At 49.1% G+C, this 20931-nt stretch overlaps 1 protein-coding gene across 2 annotated transcripts in view; it reads left to right on the top strand.

Annotated features, from left to right (window-relative positions):
- BAHCC1 (BAH domain and coiled-coil containing 1) overlaps positions 1–20931 on the top strand; it is a gene marked incomplete at its 3' end in the record, with an annotated part of 146704 nt that overhangs the window by 79005 nt on the left and 46768 nt on the right. Inside the window, 4 exon segments of one of the 2 annotated variants that reach the window (XM_073606865.1) lie at positions 8564–8662; positions 16267–18000; positions 20026–20128; positions 20592–20788. In XM_073606865.1, coding sequence (XP_073462966.1) covers positions 8564–8662; positions 16267–18000; positions 20026–20128; positions 20592–20788 — 2133 coding nt within the window. 2 annotated transcript variants of the gene reach the window in all.

The raw sequence follows: 20931 nt of genomic DNA, 5'->3' as shown, positions 1-20931 counted from the left end.
ATTTGTCCTGTTCACCCTTTATCACAGAGAGTGAAAGTAAGATAAAATCCTACATTTTATGTTGTCACCAGAACAGGAATAGAGGGGAGATCTTCCATTGGGGACACTAGTTCTGGGATTCCTTCACTTTGGGGGTGGGATTTCCTCTCGCTTCCTGTTTTTGCTATGGGAGATCTCCCTAATGGGTCACGTTTTTTTGTTCTTTTTTTTTTTGGTTTGTTTTTTTTTTTGTTATGTTTTTTACCATTTAACGGGTTATAACCCTCCCTTACTGCACCCAAAATGAAAATAAAGTTTGCCCTCAGTGGTTCCATTCACACCCGGGCGTTCCGGAAATCGCTAGAACGTGTTTTTGTGATGCTAATATATCTTCTTGGCACCCCAATGAAATAAATGGTGGCAAAATCGCAATGCGTGAAGCTCGGTGCAAAAAAAAAAAGGAGCAGGAGCATCTTTTTGGGGCGACAGCGTAGCGCCTTGCTGCGGTTGATCGCACGACAACTGCGGCAAAATCGCACAGCGATTAGGGGGTGCCAGTAAGAAGTAGTGGTGTCACGTCCCGCATTTTTCCGCGTGTCTGGAATCATGGGCCCGATTTCTGCCTGCGATTCCGGAACACCCAGGTGTCCATTGAAAACTACATGTCCACAGGGTGACAACGCTGATGTGTCATTTCACTGCGGGGTAAGCAGCGTTGTCACCCTGTTACGGGAAGTGGCAAAATAGTGAATCTACTGGCAAGATCAACAGGACTTTAAGGTGGCCATGACTGACCCAATGCGCCCACGGTCAGGTGAGCTCTGCGGAAGGATAATGATGGGCAAGTCGCATCCGCAATGGAGATTCTGATACTAAAAAGTGAGCATGCGCTGCCCGTTCCCGCCTGTGGCCTTGATGTATTGGAAGTGAGCGAGGAGACTCCAGGATTTGGCCTTATTTTAGAGGGGGGGGCAACAACGATGATGAACTAATTTTTATTATTCTAGTCATCGCCCCCCTCCGCTCACTCATCAGCTGTGCCCTCCCCCGCCATCCTTCATGCCTCTCTGCTGATTATCCATCCCTCCCTCCCCCTCCCCCCCTCCTGTCTTCAGGCCTTGGGAAAAAAAAAAAATTTAATTAAACTTACAAACAATCAAAATTCCTTAACTGTCCCCCCAGGTAACCCTTTACTGGCTGGGCCGGCGCAGCGCTGAGAAGTGGCGCTTCGGGGTTCTGATTAAAGCCATAAACACTCGTCGCAGTAATTGCGGTGTGATTAAAAATGAAGTATGACGCGGGGAAAAAAAAAAAATGGTGGGTGAAATCTCCGTGGACCGCCCGGGATCGCGGGATTCGGGATATTCACGGCGATCGGGGCCCTGCGATTTGGTGTTTCCTCGTTATTAGTGGGGAGGTGACGTCATCGCGCCGATCACTGATGTATCCTTTCTGTTTGTATATGTTTATGTACCTTATTTGTGTTTTTATATTTATGTTTATGTACTTTGTGTTTATATTTATGTACTTTTTTGTGTTTCTTTTTATGTTTATGTACTTATTTATGTATATAGTCGTATGTTTATGTATTTATAAATAGTCAGCATTAAGCAGCAGCGTCCTCTACTGGACTGTCAGAAAATGTCTTGTGTGTCAGAAAATTTACCCCCCCCTTCCTAAAGAGGACCTGTCAGTAACTAAATCAGCCTGAATTAATTCCTGACAGGTCACAATATAAAGAACAGAATCATCAGAGAAGTTCCACCTTTTTATCGTTAAAAAAAACGTCCCTGAGCTCCAGTCACTGTCTTTTCCTAGATTAAAATTAGTCTGCTGCAGGCAGGAGGAAGCATTTCCTAAGTCCTCCCCTCCCCCAGTGGCATGTCTAAGCTAAGATGTCGTCAGTCTGCTGCAGGCAGGAGGAAGCATTCCTCAGTCTGCCCTCCAATGGCTTTGCTTATACCGAGATGTCGTCAATCTGCTGCAGGCAGGAGGAAGCATTTCCTCAGTCTCCCCTCCCCCAGTGGCATGCCTAAGCTAAGATGTCATCAGTCTGCTGCAGGCAGGAGGAAGCATTGCCTCAGTCTCCCCTCCCCCAGTGGCATGCCTAAGCTAAGATGTCGTCAGTCTGCTGCAGGCAGGAGGAAGCATTTCCTCAGTCTGCCCTCCAATGGCTTTGGTTATACCGAGATGTCGTCAGTCTGCTGCAGGCAGGAGCAATCATTTCCTCAGTCTCCTCTACCTTAAAGGGGTTGTAAAGGTTAATAAAAAAAATAAACAAACGTGTCTATATTTACCAACTCTGTGCAATGGAATCACACAGAGCGGTTGGGAAGCTCTTCTTTTCGGGTCCCCTGCCGGCGCTTCTGGCCCCTCCCCTCTGGCCAGTGCCTGCTCTCACCCGAGCCCTGCTGCATCCATTGATAAAGACAGAGGGACTCGGGGCCCCCCCCCCCCCACTCCCTTGTTACTGGCTTTGATTGACAGCAATGGGAGCCAATGGCTCCTGGTCCCCCAGCAAAGCCAGCGAGACCTGGAAATGAGGGGGGAGAAGATCCGCAGAGGTGCACAGCGCTGGATCAAAACAATTTTTTATCCTAATACAAGGAATGTACGAAGGTAAAAAATGTTCAGACTTTACAACCCCTTTTAAGTCTTGAACAGTTGTACTGACTCCTCTCCTGGGCTGAAATGGCTTTTTTTTCCTGATTTCACTGCACACTGTGAGCTTCTCACAAGAAGCTGCAGCAAGTCGGAGCCTCTGCTTCATTTCTGGCTGGAGGACGTCCAGCATCATTTAGATCTTTCCCCCCCAGCCTGACTGTGCCTGGCCTGCTCCTTTCATTGGATTTCAGTTCTTTCAATCATGGAGGCTCAGCATTACATGTGGGCGTTACCTATGTAAATACACCCTGCCTAGGCACACCCACTCCTCCAAACTGACACCCACCCATAAAGGTATTTTGAGATTTGCATAGCTCCTCCCACTGCTTGAGGACTGGGGGCTCTATAGAGGAGTGCTGGGATGTTGTCAGGAAGCTATGTACAGCCCCCCTGCTGGCCCCTCCCACCAGCCATGATCTGCCTGCATTGCATAGAGAAGCACATAGACCCGTGATGTCACTGGATCTAAAATCAGATTTGTATTTCAAAAAGCTGATGAGGGAACCAGGGAAGGCAAAATATAAGCAAATTAAACTTCAGACTGTGTGGACTATTCCTTTTAAGCGGAGCCGTTGTAAATGGTGTCATGCTGTCATGCTGTCCTCCCCACCTCACAAGGGTGTGTTGTGTGCCTGGCCTTGAACGGAGCCGCCTCGGCCCCTGGCTGGACCGCCAAGCTTAAAAGTGGCTGTACATGGTGTACCCGGGCATCTCTGCCCCCCTCACCCTGGCAATTCTTGGTGCAGAGATGCATGACTCTGCGTCCGCACTCCTCTCCCGCCAACTCCTCCTGGGAACAGATGAGAAACGCTGAGCTGCTTTTTTTTATTCTCTTCATTTTAAGGCGCAGCTGTTATGATTCACATTCACACACAGCGCTCCCTTCAGTGCTGCCGCCTTCATTCAATGGGCCCCTCTGTCCTGCGGGGGGAGCTGCTGCCTTAAAGAGAACCTGTCATGACTGAGTTCATCCAAGATATTCCCAGTCCTGTATGTACAGCAGTGACGCCTTTCCTACGACCCTTGTGGGGCCCATTCATATCATTGTATTAGAATGTTCTCATATCACATACGCTTTTGTCAATTTTAAATCTTTTGCTTTACATTGCAACATTTTACATTATATGAGAAGAAAATATATATATATATATATATATATATATATATATATATATATATATATATATATTCTCGTATATGCAACACGCGCGTGTGTATATATTACTTTTTTTTTTTTTTGTTCTACTTGTTGCGATAACTATACCCTTTTTGTTTTATAGCCCTGATGAAGGGGTATTTTTCCTGAAATGTGTTGGCATGTGATGTAGCTAATAAACCAAAATATTTTACACTTTCTCAGCCATTCTCTTTGGCTCTCTTTTTTATATTTTTGTTTTTTGATTGACTTATTGGGTCCCCATTGGAGGAAGTTCTTTGGTGTCAGCAGTGGTCCTCAACCAACGGGCTGCTGGGCTGTTGCCTTCCTCCTCTTGGTGCTCCAGCCAGCAGCACATCCCCTAACCTTACTACACTTCCTCCCAACTCTTGTAGTGCCCTCAACTTCCAATACCCGCCTGCAGTGCCCCTCAACCCACCTCGGTGTCCCCCCTAAAAGACCTTAGTTCCTGCACCTTGGTGTCCCGCTTAGTGCCCCTAATCCTCTTAGTGTCCCCTTAGTGCCCTCAGGCGGTGCCCCCCCTCCTAGTGTCCCACGCGGTGCCCCCCTCCTAGTGTCCCACGCGGTGCCCCCCCCCCTCGTGTCCAACGCGGTGCCCCCCCCCTCGTGTCCCATGCGGTGCCCCCCCCCTCCTAGTGTCCCACGCGGTGCCCCCCCCTCCTAGTGTCCCACGCGGTGCCCCCCCCCTCCTAGTGTCCCACGCGGTGCCCCCCCCTCCTAGTGTCCCACGCGGTTGCCCCCCCCCCTCCTAGTGTCCCACGCGGTGCCCCCCCCCTCCTAGTGTCCCACGCGGTGCCCCCCCCCCTCCTAGTGTCCCACGCGGTGCCCCCCCCCTCCTAGTGTCCCACGCGGTGCCCCCCCCCTCCTAGTGTCCCACGCGGTGCCCCCCCCTCCTAGTGTCCCACGCGGTGCCCCCCCCTCCTAGTGTCCCACGCGGTGCCCCCCCCTCCTAGTGTCCCACGCGGTGCCCCCCCCCTCCTAGTGTCCCACGCGGTGCCCCCCCCCTCCTAGTGTCCCACGCGGTGCCCCCCCCTCCTAGTGTCCCACGCGGTGCCCCCCCCCTCCTAGTGTCCCACGCGGTGCCCCCCCCCCTCCTAGTGTCCCACGCGGTGCCCCCCCCCCTCCTAGTGTCCCACGCGGTGCCCCCCCCTCCTAGTGTCCCACGCGGTGCCCCCCCCTCCTAGTGTCCCACGCGGTGCCCGCCCCCCCTCCTAGTGTCCCACGCGGTGCCCCCCCCCCTCCTAGCGTCCCACGCGGTGCCCCCCCCCCCTCCTAGTGTCCCACGCGGTGCCCCCCCCCCCCCTCCTAGTGTCCCACGCGGTGCCCCCCCCCCTCCTAGTGTCCCACGCGGTGCCCCCCCCCCTCCTAGTGTCCCACGCGGTGCCCCCCCCCTCCTAGTGTCCCACGCGGTGCCCCCCCCCCCTCCTAGTGTCCCACGCGCCGCCCCCCTGGTCCTTTTCAGCCTCCCAGGCTCATGGAATGACCCCCAACTCCTCTCAGAAACCTCATCCTCCACGGGGCCACCAAGTCTGCTGCAAAGTCCCCTAACCCCCTTGGAACGTTCCTCCCCCCCCCTCCTCTACTCCACTCATTATTCCAATATTCCAAGTAAGCATTCAGGTCAGTCCCAGATCCTTTTTGATTTGTTAATTTGAACGGATCAGGGAGTGTCTGCGAGGAAATCCTGACTGCCACTAGAGGTAGAATCTACACAGAAATGGCAATATGGTACAGCAAGAATGTAAAAATGTTAATGAAAACTACTTTATGGTAAATGTTCCTATAAGAGCTGGAGATTGTTCTGATGAGAGATTGGGGGGGGGGGTCTCCCCTATGGCTGTATTTGTCCAGATGTAGCTGCGGATGGCCTTGCCCCTCGAGTCTTTCCATGTGTGTCCAATGACTTCAGCACGATCGGAATTTATCGCTGCCAGACATTAAATATTGCTGCTCACGCCGACTGTAAATTTATAAGTCTGCTTATTGATCCTGAGGAATAATTGCAGAGAGATCGAGTGAAAGCATCTCCTAAGATATGCATGCCGCGTTTCACCGGAGATTGGATCAGCAGCGCGGCGGGGCGCTCGGGGACTGACGCTTAGCAACGGCTCCGCTGCTCCGAGACCTTTAAAGGGCAAGCACGCTTTCTGCAGCAATTTTTCTGACGCTTTGCTGAGCGCAGCCCGCTCACCATTCATTGAGTGATCTGTACCGAAGAGCGACAAGCTACAGAAATGGGGGGCTGTGTGCCGGTAGTGCACAGTGCAGCACACAGCAACCTCAGAAGGTGAAATCCAATACTATGTATGTCATTTAAAGGGTTACTCCACCTAACAGTGATATTTTCATTATAGGTGAAACCTGGTGGGTGGAGTCAGCTCCTTGCTTCTTGTATATCTGGGATCCTCCAATAGTGTTCCTTTACATCATTCATATGTTCCCGACCATGTTTGTGTTCCAGTACCTCCTGATACATGCTGCGATAAAAATAATTCAACAGGGTTGGCGGGAGGTGGACAGACCCAGGAACCCAGCACAGGGATCGTGGGAACCTCTCGTAAAGGGAATAGCAGGTGGACAGACCTGGGACCTGGGAACTCGGCACTGGCTTGGTGGAAACCCTCATAAAGGGAACAGCGGGTGTACAGACCCGGGAACTCAGCACAGGGATGTTGGAAACCCCTCATATTGGGCGCAGCGGGTGGACAGACCCAGGAACTCAGCACAGGGATGGTGGGAACCCCTCATAATGGGCACAGCAGGTGGACAGACCTGGGAACTTGGCACAGGGATGGTGGGAACCCCTCATAATGGGCACAGCAGATGTACAGACCTGGGAACTCAGCACAGGGATGGTGGGAACCCCTCATGATGGGCACAGCAGGTGGACAGACCTGGGAACTTGGCACAGGGATGGTGGGAACCCCTCATGATGGGCACAGCAGGTGGACAGACCTGGGAACTTGGCACAGGGATGGTGGGAACCCCTCATGATGGGCACAGCAGGTGGACAGACCTGGGAACTTGGCACAGGGATGGTGGGAACCCCTCATGATGGGCACAGCAGGTGGACAGACCTGGGAACTTGGCACAGGGATGGTGGGAACCCCTCATGATGGGCACAGCAGGTGGACAGACCTGGGAACCCAGCACAGAGATGGTGGGAACCCCTCATAATGGGCACAGCAGGTGAACAGACCCGGGAACTCAGCACAGAGATGGTGGGAACCCCTCATAATGGGCACAGCAGGTGAACAGACCCGGGACCTCAGCACAGGGTTGGTGGAAACCCTCATAATGGGCACAGCAGGTGTACAGACCCGGGAACTCAGCACAGGGATGGTGGGAACCCCTCATAATGGGCACAGCAGGTGAACAGACCCGGGACCTCAGCACAGGGTTGGTGGAAACCCTCATAATGGGCACAGCATGTACAGACCTGAGATCTCGGATCTCTGAAGATGAGAGAAGTCCAGGTGGTTTATCTCAAGCATCTTCCTCATCAGTCTTGGCTGGACTGGCCTTTTTCATATTAGAATGGTCTCCTGTTGCCCTCGTTGACCATTGTCTGGGTAGGAGTCTCTCCTCTCTCTATGTGGTGGTGAGGGAGAATCTCCTTGACCCGAGCCGCAAATATTTGTCTCCTTGGAGGAGGAGTGGGAAAAGAGCAGATCTGGTAAATTCTTCCAGCTGTGTCTCCTTTTTTTAATTGTTTCTTGTTAAAAGACTTTTACTAGCTTTTGATTTAAGTAAACATCAGTCAGTAAATTCCGCCCCCCCCCCCTCTTCCCACGTGTAACCTTCTACTGACCCCCCCAGGGCTCCTCCACTGCTGTGCAGGCCTTGTATGGACCCTTTTATAGGTGAACCAGCCCCCCCCCCCCCCCACCCTAGAATCTCCTTCTAGCCAGTTAGATCAAAGCATTGGACAGGGATTTTTTTTTGGGGGGGGGGGGGGGGGGGGGGGGGAGTGTGATGATTCTAAGAAATCCCAAACTTCGCCTTCCGTTGAATCAGCGCAGCACCTTAGCATTGACTGCAAAGGTTAAAGGAAAGCAGTCACTGGCTGCCATTGCTGACCTCCTTTTGGAGAATGCCATTTGCCTGGCTGTCTAAAGTTTCATCGCTTTCTGAGCAGCGTGATTTAAGAAAAGGGTCGGGGGACTTCTTTTGAGCGTTTCTAGCACATAGGACAGCCCACTGAAATGGAAAAGCTGCGGTACATGCAACGCACGGGAACGCACATGTGCTCAATCGCACCCGAGCCTAAAGAACGTGTGAACAATTTCAGATAGATAATTATAATGTAACTATTATATTTCAGTTTGAATGTGGGGGGGAGTGGCTAAATACAAATGACCAGATCTACTGGAACAGAACCTGAACATATTCTACCAGGCCCCGCCCATATCACTGACAGAGGAGGCGTGTGGGCGCCCACAGGTCCTAAAATTTCAAATTTTTCTTTTTGTAGGAGTAATGAATTAAATGACGGGAGCGTCACAAATCAAGTATCCATTGAAATGTTTTTTTCTCACATCAAGAAGATAAAGCCAACGTGTTTCAGGGGCTCATCCCCCTTCATCAGGGCTTTTAAAGAAGCAGATAAATCCCCAAAAAATGAGCAGTAGAGTCATGGGAGCCAAATAACATTGTGTGATATGATAGGCATTTTCTATGACATTCTTATTAAATAACAAAAAAAAAAATCTTTCCTAATGCTTGTCTCTATTTCCGTTCCAGGTTATCCCCGGTTCTCCACTTTCCTACCCATGAGCCACTTGGACCACGGGAACGGCAATGTTCTGTACGGACAGCACCGCTTCTACGAATCCCAAAAAGGCAAGTCTTGTGGGCAATGTCGTTGGAGGGGGGCGGGATGCAGTTTATCGAACAGGAGAGAGCCCCCTAGTGGTGGTTTTAGTCCATTTTACAATTTTTCATAGAAGGGGTTTGCAAAATTTTGTAAATTGCGTTTTTGATTTTTTTTTTTTTTGTTGTTTTTGTTCCTTTTTTGTATTTTTCTTGTTTGTTTTATGTCCTTTTTTTGCTTTCTGTCCTTTTTTGCTTAGGTTGGAGAGGAAATTCTTGATGTGCAAAATTAGTGGTAGTTATTGCAGTAAGACTAGTGAAGAGGAATATTTTGCATCAGCCTTGGGATGGTCTTTAAACGCAACCCCCTCTTGTCCGTCTATAGCCACCCCACCATTATCCAGACCAAGATGGGGTTTGTTAATACAGATGCTGCACTGATTTTCCTCCCACATTGGTATTTAGAAGCAAGGTGTTGGCATTACCCCCTGTATCCTCTAGATGGCACCACCTAAGAAAAACTCATCAGCAGGAAAAATGCTTTGGGTTGCAGGGGATTTCTCCACTTGGAACCATGCTCTTGGCCTTTTGCAATAAAGCTGAAGGCTGGTTGACGGACCCGAAATGCAGCACGGATTTCCCATACTGCCTTTCACCCTGCAGATCTCTTAACAGGGGTCTTATTCATCCCCTTCTTCTTTGACTCGTTGACCCAGAACAAGCCGTTTGCCCTAGTGACCTTCGTCGCGGTGACAGAAAATAATGATAAATAAAACCTTTCCCCGTCTTCTACTGTATTGCCGACCTTGTGATGTCATCACTGGGTCTCTTTGCTTCTCTAGGCAATGCAGGCAGATCATGGCTGGTGGGAGGGGCTGACAGGGGGCTGTACCTAGCTTCCTGAAAACATCACAGCACCCCGGCCTCAGTACTCCTCTCACAGGGCTGACGCAAGCAGTGGGCTGGCTTTTGGGAGGAGTTATGCAAATATCAAAATGCCTCGAAGGGTGGTTGACAGTCTGGAGGAGTGGATGTTCCTAGGTAGGTTGAATTCGCATAGATATCGACCACCATAGGATGCTGAGCCTCCCATGATTGCAAAAACGGGAATCCAATGAATGAAAAGGGGTGGGGCCGGGGACAGTCAGCCTGGGGGGGAAAGTGCTAGATGATGCTGGATGTCCTCCAGCCAGGAAATAAGATCGGCTCCATCTGAGAGGTTTTCCTTCCTTCCTTCCTCCTACAGTAAAAGTTCATCTTGTGATTGGATGCTGAAGAGGTCATCCCCCCCCCCCCCCCCCCCGCGCACAGTACTGACACCCGTTATCTCAGTCTCTGGTTATTTTCTATCTGTTTATTATCTCCCCGCATTCCTCTTCTTTTTTTTTTTTTTTTTTAATTCATTAAATTTTATAATATAATTTTTTATTTTATTTATTTTTTTTTTTTGAACCGTTCTGCCACCCTAAAAAAACACATCCTGGCAGCGTCTGTGCAAAATCTTTGGAGGCGACAAGAAAATCTTGACACCGCGAGGAGTTTTTTGGTCTTTAAATAAACGAAGAAGAAAAAGCGCGAAAGTGCGAAAAACGACTCAGAATAACCCGGGAACGGCACCGGGTGGGGGAGGGGGGCCACTGACATCATCGGCAGTTCTGGGATCAGTTATGGAAGGACGGCAAAGCCCAGCTCTCCTCGTTTAACCCCTTGCTGACCGCGTAGTGCGTGTGTGTGGTGGTAAAAGGGGCGGGCTTTAACCACACATTCGGGCCAATCCTGACCTTTCTTTCCTACATGTAAAAATAATCTTTTTTGCTAAAAAAAAAAATACTCAGAACCCCCGAACCTTTTTATATATTTTTCTTTTTTTTTTTAGCAAAGACCCTGAAGAATAAAATGGTGATCGTTGCAATTTTTTATGTCACACGGTATTTGCGCAGCAATTTTTCTGCATGCCAGCACGAGGGGGTGGTTTAAAAAAAAATATATATATTTTATTAGTTTTTATATTTTTACACTGTCCCCTTGTGATAAGCATAATGCTTGACAGGTCCTCTTTATGGAGACATCTGGGGTGCCTATAGACCCCAAATATCTCCCCAACCTGGAAAGCATGAGATTTAAAAAAAAAGAAAAAAAAAAAAAATGGATCTCTGGTTTTCCAGGGTAAAAAAAGGATGGCAGCGTTTTAGATCTGCCGGCACCGGAAGTGACGTCATGACGTCAGTTCCGCCCTCCCGAGGTCATAGAGATGGCTGGGGACCCATCCGGTCCATGGCCAGCTCTATAGTAATCTGGCGGCGCCACTGATTCAGTTCTCTGAGTCACGATTGCACGGGAGAGGCATTGGAGGGCGAAGGGAGGGAGGGGGGAAATCTGCCTGTAAAAGCCATCTAGCAGCTCATGAGCCGCTAGGATGGCTTTTACAGGGAATCGCCGGCTGAAAACGCAGATACCAGAATGTTCCCTGCTGCTACCGCCGTCATCCCGATATCTCCACTGCAGCCTAATGACATATGACCTCCCATGGACGGGCTGGTGTCTGCGGGTCACATATACGCCTCACCAGCGGCTGATGTTTCTGTGCTGAGAGAGCGCGCTCCATGCATGCTCCCGGCACTGAGACCGAGCCGTCAGTCCCCACTAACCATCGGTAGCTGGCAGGGCCAGAAAACAAGGTGTGGCCAGGAGGGGGCGGCTGCCCTGGGCACTGTGGTATTGTGTGAGTTGGGAGAGAGCACCACATGGAGATTGGGGGGGGGCAGATTTGTGTTGAGAAGGGGAATCTGCTGGAGGTGAGAATTGTTCTAGGAGGGGAATTGGGGGTGTGGGGGGGGGGTTGCTAGGAGTGGTGATTGGGGGAGGGGTGATTTGTGTTAAGGAGATGTTGTTTTTTTTTTTTTTTTTTTCTTAGGAGGGGGGATTTGTCTTAGGGTGGGAGATGGGGGGGGGGGGGGGGGGATTTTGAGTGGGGTGGATTTGTGATGAGAAGGAGAATTGGGGGGGTGGCTGGAGGTGAGACTTTTGTTCTAGGAGGGCAAATTTTTTTTGGGGGGGGAGGGGGGGGTTGCTAGGAGTGGTGATTTGGGAGTTTTTGTGTTGGGAATGGGGGAAGAGGATTTGTGCTAGGAGGGGGATATGTGCTGCAAAAGTAATATGGTAGTGGATATATATATATTTATATTTGGTAGGGGGGAAATTTGTGCTGGAAGGGGGTGGGGGGGAGAGGATTAGTGCTTGGAGGGGAAATGTGAGGGGTAGAAGATTTGTGCTAAAAGGGGGGGAAAGAATTTTTTTTTTTTTTTTTTTGCATGTCGGAGGTGGGGGGTCCATTTGTGCTAGGGGTATATGTGGGGAGAGGGGATTTGAGCTGGTTGCTTAGGGGGGTAAGCATGCCGAGCCCGTGTGGGGTCTTTTTTTGTTTGTTTTTTGCCGGGAACTGTTCGGATGCTGCGGTTTTTGGTGCACGTTGCCGAGTAGTCAGCAGTGGAAAGTCTTCTGTTTTTGTGAACTCGGGCACTCCTGCAGAGATCGGTCTCCCGTGTCGCTTCCTGATGTCAGAATGACAATTGAGCGCAGCTGAATTTGGCATTCATCTAAGAAAAAAAAAAAATCGCCCCCCCCCCCCACCGGCGAGTGAACTGCTGCGCGTCCAAGCGGTCTCTTGTTGGTGTCGGACTCTCTGGGGAGGCGATTCTAGACGGGAAGACGACCTTCTAAATCTGGTGATGAAGAACGCCGTATTCATACTTTGTATCCATATATAGTCCTAACAGGGTGCCAACGCGCGCCGCTTCCTTCGCCTGTGCCAACCGAATACCCGTCTGTCTCCCTCCTGACTCCGGGATTTCCATTTGTCTCCATTAAATGTCGTATTTTGACTGTCCGGAGACAAACAGGTGGTGAGACACCCCCCCCCCTCCGGGTGAGTGAAATCCAAGCAGTGCCCCCCCAGGCGGCTGGTTTCTGGGAGACACTGAGCTGACTCCGCCCCCTGCGCTGCTGCACTGACAGAGACCTCCGCTAATGGCCTCTCAGCTTTCACAATATTGTGGCTTTGATCTAATCCGTGGAAGTGGCAAAGTGCTCCGCCGCGTCCCGCGCACCCCTCCCGCGCTGTGCGCACCGATTTCCCCTCCCCCCTCCTCCCCTTTCATGTGTGACAAACAAATCCAAAGAGGAAATAAACAGAGAGAAAAAACAAGCCGAATCACAAAGAAACAGATTTACGCTGGACGAACGCTTGCAGATTTTTTTTTTTTTTTTTTTTCGTTTTTCAAAACGTTCGTTCCATTTTCTTAAGGCTACAGTCATACCTGAGCGATTTTACTGGTGGTTTTTCTGGCTTTTTTTTTTAAGGCTCCATTCACACCTGATCGCGGGGTGGAATCGCCACGTTTCCACCCGTAATTTCAAATCGCTGCAAAACGCGGGAAGGGTTTGCGATGCCGTTACTTCTAACGGCACCCCAATCGCGCCGCAATTTTTTTGCTGCAATTGTCACTCGGTAAATCGCGACAAAAGGCAACGCGTCATGCTGTCACCCAAACCAAGCTCATGTTCCTTTTTTGTGAGCGACAGGTGTTGAGCGTTTGCAGCGCGATTTTACTGCGTGAGAACCCCGGCACGGTTGGGGGTGCCATTTTAAGGATTAATGACATCGCAAACGTGCCCTGCGATTTGCAGAAATTTGGAATCGCCGCGATTCCACCTGCAAGTTTCAAATCGCTGTAAAACGCGGGGACGTGTTTGCGATGCCATTACTACTAATGGCACCCCAATCGTGCCGCAGTTTTTTTGCTGCTATTGTCACGTGGTAAATCGCAGCGGTACATGCTGTCGCCCAAACCAAGCTAGTGTTCCTTTTTGCGGTTGCAAGGTAAAACGCGCCGCAATCGCGGCAAATCGCAACGAGAGACGCTGTTGCCCAAAAAAGAAGCTCATGTTCCTTTTTGTGCGACAAGCGTCACGAATTTCGACTGCAGTGCGATTTACCGTGCAGCAAAATCGCGGCGTGATTGGGCTGCCATTAAGGAGTAATGGCATTGCAAACGCATCTGGAATCGCGCCAGTTTAGGTGTGAATGGCGCCTAAAGCGTGTTTGCAGCTTTTTACAAGCATTTTTAAAAGCGTTTTAGAAACGTATTACAAGCGTTTTTTTTTCGGGCGTTTTTGCTTAGCCAATAGAAAGCACCAGGGGGAGGAGAGGAAATTAAGGGTGGAGAACTGTTATTTGAGCAGATAACTCACGTAAATCGCTCAAGTCGGGCGTTTCTATTGAAGTCTATGGGGCCAAAAAACGCTTGTAATCGGCCAAAAAGAAGCTCATGTACTATTTTTTGAGTGACGGGCATTTGGCTTCAGGCTACAAAACGCTCAGGTGGGAACAGGGGGCAATGAAATGAATGGGATTTTGCTTGTTGAGCATTTTAGTGCGTCAACCTTCATGCAGAAAATCGCTCAGGTGTGAACGAGGCCTAATTGTTGGGGGGGGTTCAAATTGATACACGTTTTGGGACCGCGGAGGGGGGGCAGGTGGATTGTTTGCTGCCCCTCCCCCCAAAAAAAAATATCCAACCAGCCGCCACTGGACAGACCCGCTCTATTTATTTTTATGGTTGAACTAGATGGACTTTTTCCTTTTTCAACTTGATTAACTATATTTCTCCTGTTTTACCATTAAACACCAAAAGTGAAAGTAAATCTCACATTTTTGGTTGTCACCGGAACAGGAACAAAGGGGAAATATTCCAATGGGGCCACCAGTTCTGGGATTCCCTCACTTTGGGGAAATTTTGCTTTCTAAATCTTCCAATGGGGACACTAGTTCTGTTAACAACCAGGGATTCCAACACTATGTACTTAATAAATACAATGTATCCCTTTACTATCATTTCTAGGTCCCTGTGTTTGGGAGTTTTTTTTTAATTTTTTTTTTTTTTTTTTATTAATTTTAAATTTATTGGTAATGTGACCCATTATAAAAAAAAACAAACTTGATAAAATAATTAATAATAAAATACAAATATAATAAATAAAAAATGTGGCCATCTATATGGATTATAACCTAAAGCAATGCAGAGCAGGAAGGGCTAAATTGATACAATTTTTGGATAAATAATTCTCAGGATTACATTCAGCATCACACGGTCTCTGCTGCTGATGAAGAAGATACAATGTTTCAGCTGATCAATCTCCTTCCCTTCCGCATATCTCCTCTGACCGAATCTCTCAGATAAAGATGGGACGCCATCCTAATTTTGGCTTCACCGCCTAGATAGTCATTGACCTGGAAAAAAGCATGTTGTCAGCAAAGTCCTTCCTGCTTAGTGCAAAGATGGAGAGAGCAGCCTTCACTTGAGGCTCCCTGAATTCTGTCCTCCAAGCAGAGATGTCTTCTGAATGGGGGGAGGAGGGGGGCAGGGGGGGGGGGGGGGGGGGGGGCTGTGTGCAAAAGCACTACTGATAATGGCAGTGAAAGGTAACAGCTCACCTACACCATCATCCATAAACAATGACCTCCCCTACACCATCATCCATAAACGATGACCTCCCCTACACCATCATCCATAAACGATGACCTCCCCTACACCATCATCCATAAACGATGACCTCCCCTACACCATCATCCATAAACGATGACCTCCCCTACACCATCATCCATAAATGATGACCTCCCCTACACCATCATCCATAAACGATGACCTCCCCTACACCATCATCCATAAACGATGACCTCCCCTACACCATCATCCATAAACGATGACCCTCCCTCTACACCATCATCCATAAACGATGACCCTCCCTCTACACCATCATCCATAAACGATGACCCCCCCACGCCATCATCCATAAACAATGACCTCCCCCTCCTCCCCCCACACCATCATTCATAAACAATGACCCCCCCCCCTCCCCACACACACACACACCCCATCATCCATAACCAATGACCTCCCCCTACACCCCCCTAATCCATAAACAATGACCTCCCCCTACACCCCCCTACACCATCATCCATAAACAATTCGAAGAGAAGAGAATTCAGAAGAGAAGAAAATAGAATAGAATATAACCATCTTCTGAAATTCAAGTTTCAAATAGAATAAATTTGAATTCAAATAAAATAGAAAAATAGAATAGAAACAAGAATAGAATAAAATACAATATAACCATCTTCCTAAATTCAATTTTTTTAAAAAGAAATACATTTGAATTAGAATAGAAAAGAATAGTTTAGAGTAGAAAATAAAATTAATAGAATAGAAAAAAACAATAGAATATTATCTTCCGGAATTCGATTTTCAAATAGAATAAATTCAAATAAAATTTTTAAATAGAAAAGAATAGAATAAAAAAAAACAATAGAATAAAATTAAAGAATATAATCTTCCAAAAATTTTGATTTGAAAATAGAATATGTTCGATATCGAATGGAATTCGAATAGTTTCGAACTCAAATAAATTAAATCCTGAAAACGAATTTATGTAAATAAACGAAACATTTTTTTAATTCTGCACATGTCTAAGTGTAACCCCGCCCACTTTTTGATCAAGTAGAAAGGTTCAGTCGTTGTTCTATCTAATGTTCCAATCATTTCCTGTATGTAATAATTTTCTTTCATTCATTCCAGATAACTTCTATTTGCGGAACCTTCCCCCACAACCCACGCTCCTTTCGGCCAACCACAACTTCCCCAGCATCGCCCGGGCTGCCCCGGGCCACCCCATTGGCTCATGCAGTCGGGACAGAGAGAACAGCCACCTCCAGAAGGGTGCAAAGGACAATGAGCGATATATGGGGGGCTCTGACATGAACAAAGAGAAGGTGGGCAAAGGGGACTTGAAAGATCGGCACCTGGAGGAGGAAGGCAAGGAAAGGCATAAGGCAGTGATGCCCATGACCATGGACAGCCACTGCAAGGAGGACATGCATCAGAGGGGATCGTGTGACAACAGGACCAAGCATTTAAACTCTTGCCTGATGACCTCAAAGGTGCTAAACGGGGACCCCAGCAAAGCATTGTTGTCGAGCTGCACAGTTGGGGCGGGGATGCCTCGCCAAGGTAGCCAGAATCGATGTGCCAAAGAAGTTATGAGGTCCGACCGGTCGTATCCCCAACACGAGCCTCAGCAACCTTACAGCGAGTGCCTAGACAGGCAAATGCTTCACCATTCTGTGTCCTACACTGTCCCATCCAGTCTCCCCAGCATTCCTGCCCCGCTGAACACCTCCACTAGCTCCTTCCCCTGTCTGCAGCTTCATTCCAACTCGGACGTTGTGTGCTCCCTGCAGGATAAGTCCGGCAGGGAGCTCAAGATGGGCAGGCCCACGTTCGTGCCTTCCGTGGGGCACTTCACCGACAAAAGCCGGCCTTTTCAGGTGACCCCGGAGGGCTGCCATTTAGACAGAGGAGGGGAGGGAAAGGACAAGGGCCACGAAATGAACACTGACCACCACCACCACCCCCCCTCTTCTGGGTCTTACACAAACACGTTCTCCCACCTTAAAGCCGAGGTGGCCAAAGGGGAGAGGAGGCCGGAGTGGCCGCAGAACACAGCCGTCAGGATCAAAAATTTTGAGTTCCTAAATAGTGGAGGTTCAGAGGCCGCTATGCAGAGGAGCATTGAGAAGGCTGCGTACTTGGAGATGCCGGCTTCACAAGACTGTCCTCGCCCCAATAACCAGGATTCCCACTGCATTAAAACTAGCCAGTCCTTCTGCACTTTAGACCGGCCCACCAAGGACTCCCAGGTGCATGGCCACCAAAAAGTGGCCCGGATCCGGCACCAGCAGCACCGGCCGTCTGATGGGGAGCAAGCGGGAGGCAACCAAGAAGGAAAGAGGAAAACCATCGACCTCGCCTCCTTGGGCTACAATGGACCTCACTTGTCGCCATGGACGGAGCCATCAATTTCCATCGGCGAAGACCGGAAGAACTCCTACCTGGATCCCTTCAGCACAAGTTTACAGCAAGCTGCTCTAATGACTCCCGGTCCTTCTCTGGCCCAGGAGATGCAGGGACCCACAGACGAGGTGTCCGCCATGAAAAACCTGCTGAAATACAGCAACCAAGCACTTATCGTGGGGCAGCGGACCCCTTTTGTGGGTTTGGGGAACATGAAGACCAGCTGCTCTCATCAAGAAAACAAGTTCCACGGCAACAACAAGTGCCAGCCCGAGCAAGAAAGAATGGATTGTGCCAGGAGTCGGGAGAATGAGACCTCTCACGGGGAAGGAGAAGTCCGGCAGCCGCCAGTTGGCATCGCTGTGGCTGTAGCACGGCAGAAAGACACCAGTGGCCGTCACGAGTCGGCTTATGGCACGGGGTCAAGTCGACAAAACAGGAATAACATGGGACAGAAAGGTGTGTATTGAATACTCATGATTTCCTTCTTTATTTTGTGGGAATCCCAAGAATGTTTGTAGTAACCTCAGCAACATTGTATCAGAATCTCAAATTATTAAACCCAGCACACGCTTCGTTGCCCCACTAGATGACATGGACAACACATGTGCAGATGCAGTCACTGTATGTGGTGTTGTACCTGGAACAATCCAGGCACCATCATGTGTGAAGTCACTCAACCACAGCTCATGGAACCCCTAGAAACCCCGGAAGGAACCCTGAGCGAGAATTGCTGGTTCAATGTAGGAAAAGGTCACATTTGATAGTCATCTGTACCAGTGTCTTTCTGCTGCTGCTGCCTGAACCAGCATTTCTCAGTTATGGTGCCATGCCACCCTGGGGTGCCGTTTGAGCTTGTTAGGGGTGCCACGCTGTGTCCTGTAGTTATCCACCTCATGAGTTTCCGTTGTGCAGGCCGGCTGGCCACCAGTACCATGTCAATGCATTAAGCTAATTCAGGGTGGGCAGTATTAAGGGCTGCCCCAGCATTTAGAAAGGGGTGGAAGTCTGCTTCCATCTATACCCATTTAGCCTACTGCCATAGCCACTCTCTGGTGAAGATTGAAAGGAAGGTCCCTGAGGTAAAGGGGCTGAGAACTTTAATGTGAATGGAAAGACTGTAAGCGATTCTGAATTAACAAGGGGGTGCTGAGAACGCTGATGAGAATGGAGGGAGGGGGACTGAGGACTGTAATGTGAAAGGAGGGGGCTTATGAGACAGGGTACCTCCCATTTTAGATGGTGGTGCCTCCAAGTTTTTACATGGTTTTATAGGGTACCATGACTGTATAAAGTATGAGAAACACTTGCCTGGACCTCCTGGTGATTCCAAAATATGTAACTGGGCAACGCTCAGTTTTGTTGAAACTTTCTGAAATACATTTATATTTTGCATTGTTGCATTTGAAAAGAAAGTAATCTGCAGCTAAAGAAGCAAAGGGCTGTAACAAATTGTGGTCTTCACTGATTCCAGAAGGTTGCCAAGAGTCTGTTGACATAACCAAGGCTGAGACCCCACCTGTCTGTGCCATAGACATTGATCCATTATGAACTATACATAGTATATCTAAGACAGCCTTCTATGATCTGCCTGTCTGCACCTACCGCCATCAGGTGGCAAGTGCACCAACATGAAAGCTTGGCATGACCTTTTTTGGAAGAGGTGGTGGTAGATATGAGTGGTGCCAGCAGATACTACCATTGGGACCTCCTTTGGTCAGAAAGCGTAGACCTAATAAGCAACTTTAATCCTCCATCCCCAAAGACTTGTGCACATGAATTCTTTATTCAGGGACCCTTTCTCACTATTCTGAAGGCAGCTCCACCAGTATGTATGTACAGTATGTGTCAGGTGGATGGTGCTTCGGTTGGCACATGAAAGTTTGGACCGCCAACCGTTTCGGGAGCCAGGGTGCCATGGCTATGTAGAGAAACCTGTTAAATCAGAATTTGCAGAGTGGATTTCATCGGCAGGAAGCATTGTGTGAGTGCGAGGAGGCGTGAGCGCTTCCCGTCTGATGTGTGAAGAGAGTGATGTCACCATGTGGTTTGGGGGAGCTGCGAAGGGGGGGTGTAGAAGTTGGCAAGGTAACAATATCCGGGGTTACCAGAAGCCGTTGGCTTGCTTATAACACATGGCTTTCATTAGAAAACCTCTGGGCCGCTCTCCCAGTGAGACACTGCTTCCAGCTGAAGGCTTCCTAGTCTAGCTGGCTGGTGAGACCTCCGAGTCAAAATATTAACCCTGTGGTGACCTCTAGGGGGGGGATTAGTGAGTCTAATTTCATTAAAAGGAAAAAAAAAATCGAGTGTATCATGTTATCTTCAGCAAGCAGAGCCCACTACTCATCATGGGAGGATAGCACGAATGACTATATCTGGGTTCCACAGGTAGAAAATTAAAAATAACTTTTTTTTTGGTGTTTATATAAAACATAAAGTTGGTTCAATTTCTGGGCTGACACCATTGTATCTCGCCAGTAGGTTCTGGCCGACCCATGCACGTCATCGACCTGGATGCTGAGGAAGAACGGAGCCGATTATGCGATGAGAGGCTGGGTATCCCGGGAAGAGACCTCCTAATGCAGTAAGTGTTCTTGGACACGAAGATTGATGGTTCCGGAAGCAGCGGTGATGAATTCTGATTGGCTGTAATAGGTTGCTGCTCTCCGCAGGTCACAAAGGTTGCTTGCTTGCCCTGCTGTTGCCCCAAACCCGCAGCTCAGCTGGCAAGTGTGATGGCGAGCAATGGGTGGTGAAGAAGGGTCTACATACCCTTGTGCAAACTGCAGGACACCTGCCCATGGCACAGATACATGAATGGAATAGCTACTCTGTTCCTGGGATAGCCGAGGATCCAAAATCCTCATCATGACTTCCTGTCTTGTCGGGGCTTCACGATTGCGAATTAGACTTTTTCTGCTTGGTTATGGTCAACGCTCATACTGGTTGCATTGCTTCCAAATATTATTGGCTCTTACCAAAGTTTGGCTATAGTCCTGACTACCTACCTTGTTTGTGCTGCGCTAATTTCGTCTCCTTCATTTTAGGGAAAACAAGGACCTGGTGGAATTTGCCAGGATTCATCCTTCTGGTGGCTGTCCGGGAGACCTAACGCCTCATCTTATGATAGCGGGAGGTGCAAGCCAACTAGGAGCCGATCCCACCCAACACACGCATCCCACCCACCCGCACTGGCTGCCCAGAACAAGGAGCCCCTCCATCTGGATGGGCGGACATTCTTATGGTAAGCATGGTTGGTCTTCAGAATGATGGGGTCTTGCGTAGCTTCTTTTCCTTAATGGCAGCCCAGGATTCCTTCTTTTTAAATGACACTGCCCCTGTGGGGTGTTATTTATAGATTTATTTTCATATTCTAGTGTTATGTTT

The sequence above is a fragment of the Aquarana catesbeiana genome, linkage group LG12 (assembly GCF_042186555.1).
Source record: "Aquarana catesbeiana isolate 2022-GZ linkage group LG12, ASM4218655v1, whole genome shotgun sequence".
NCBI classification, from domain to species: Eukaryota; Metazoa; Chordata; class Amphibia; order Anura; family Ranidae; genus Aquarana; species Aquarana catesbeiana.
Note: the sequence above shows the minus strand (reverse complement) of the source record. Positions and strands in the feature narration are given on the sequence as shown.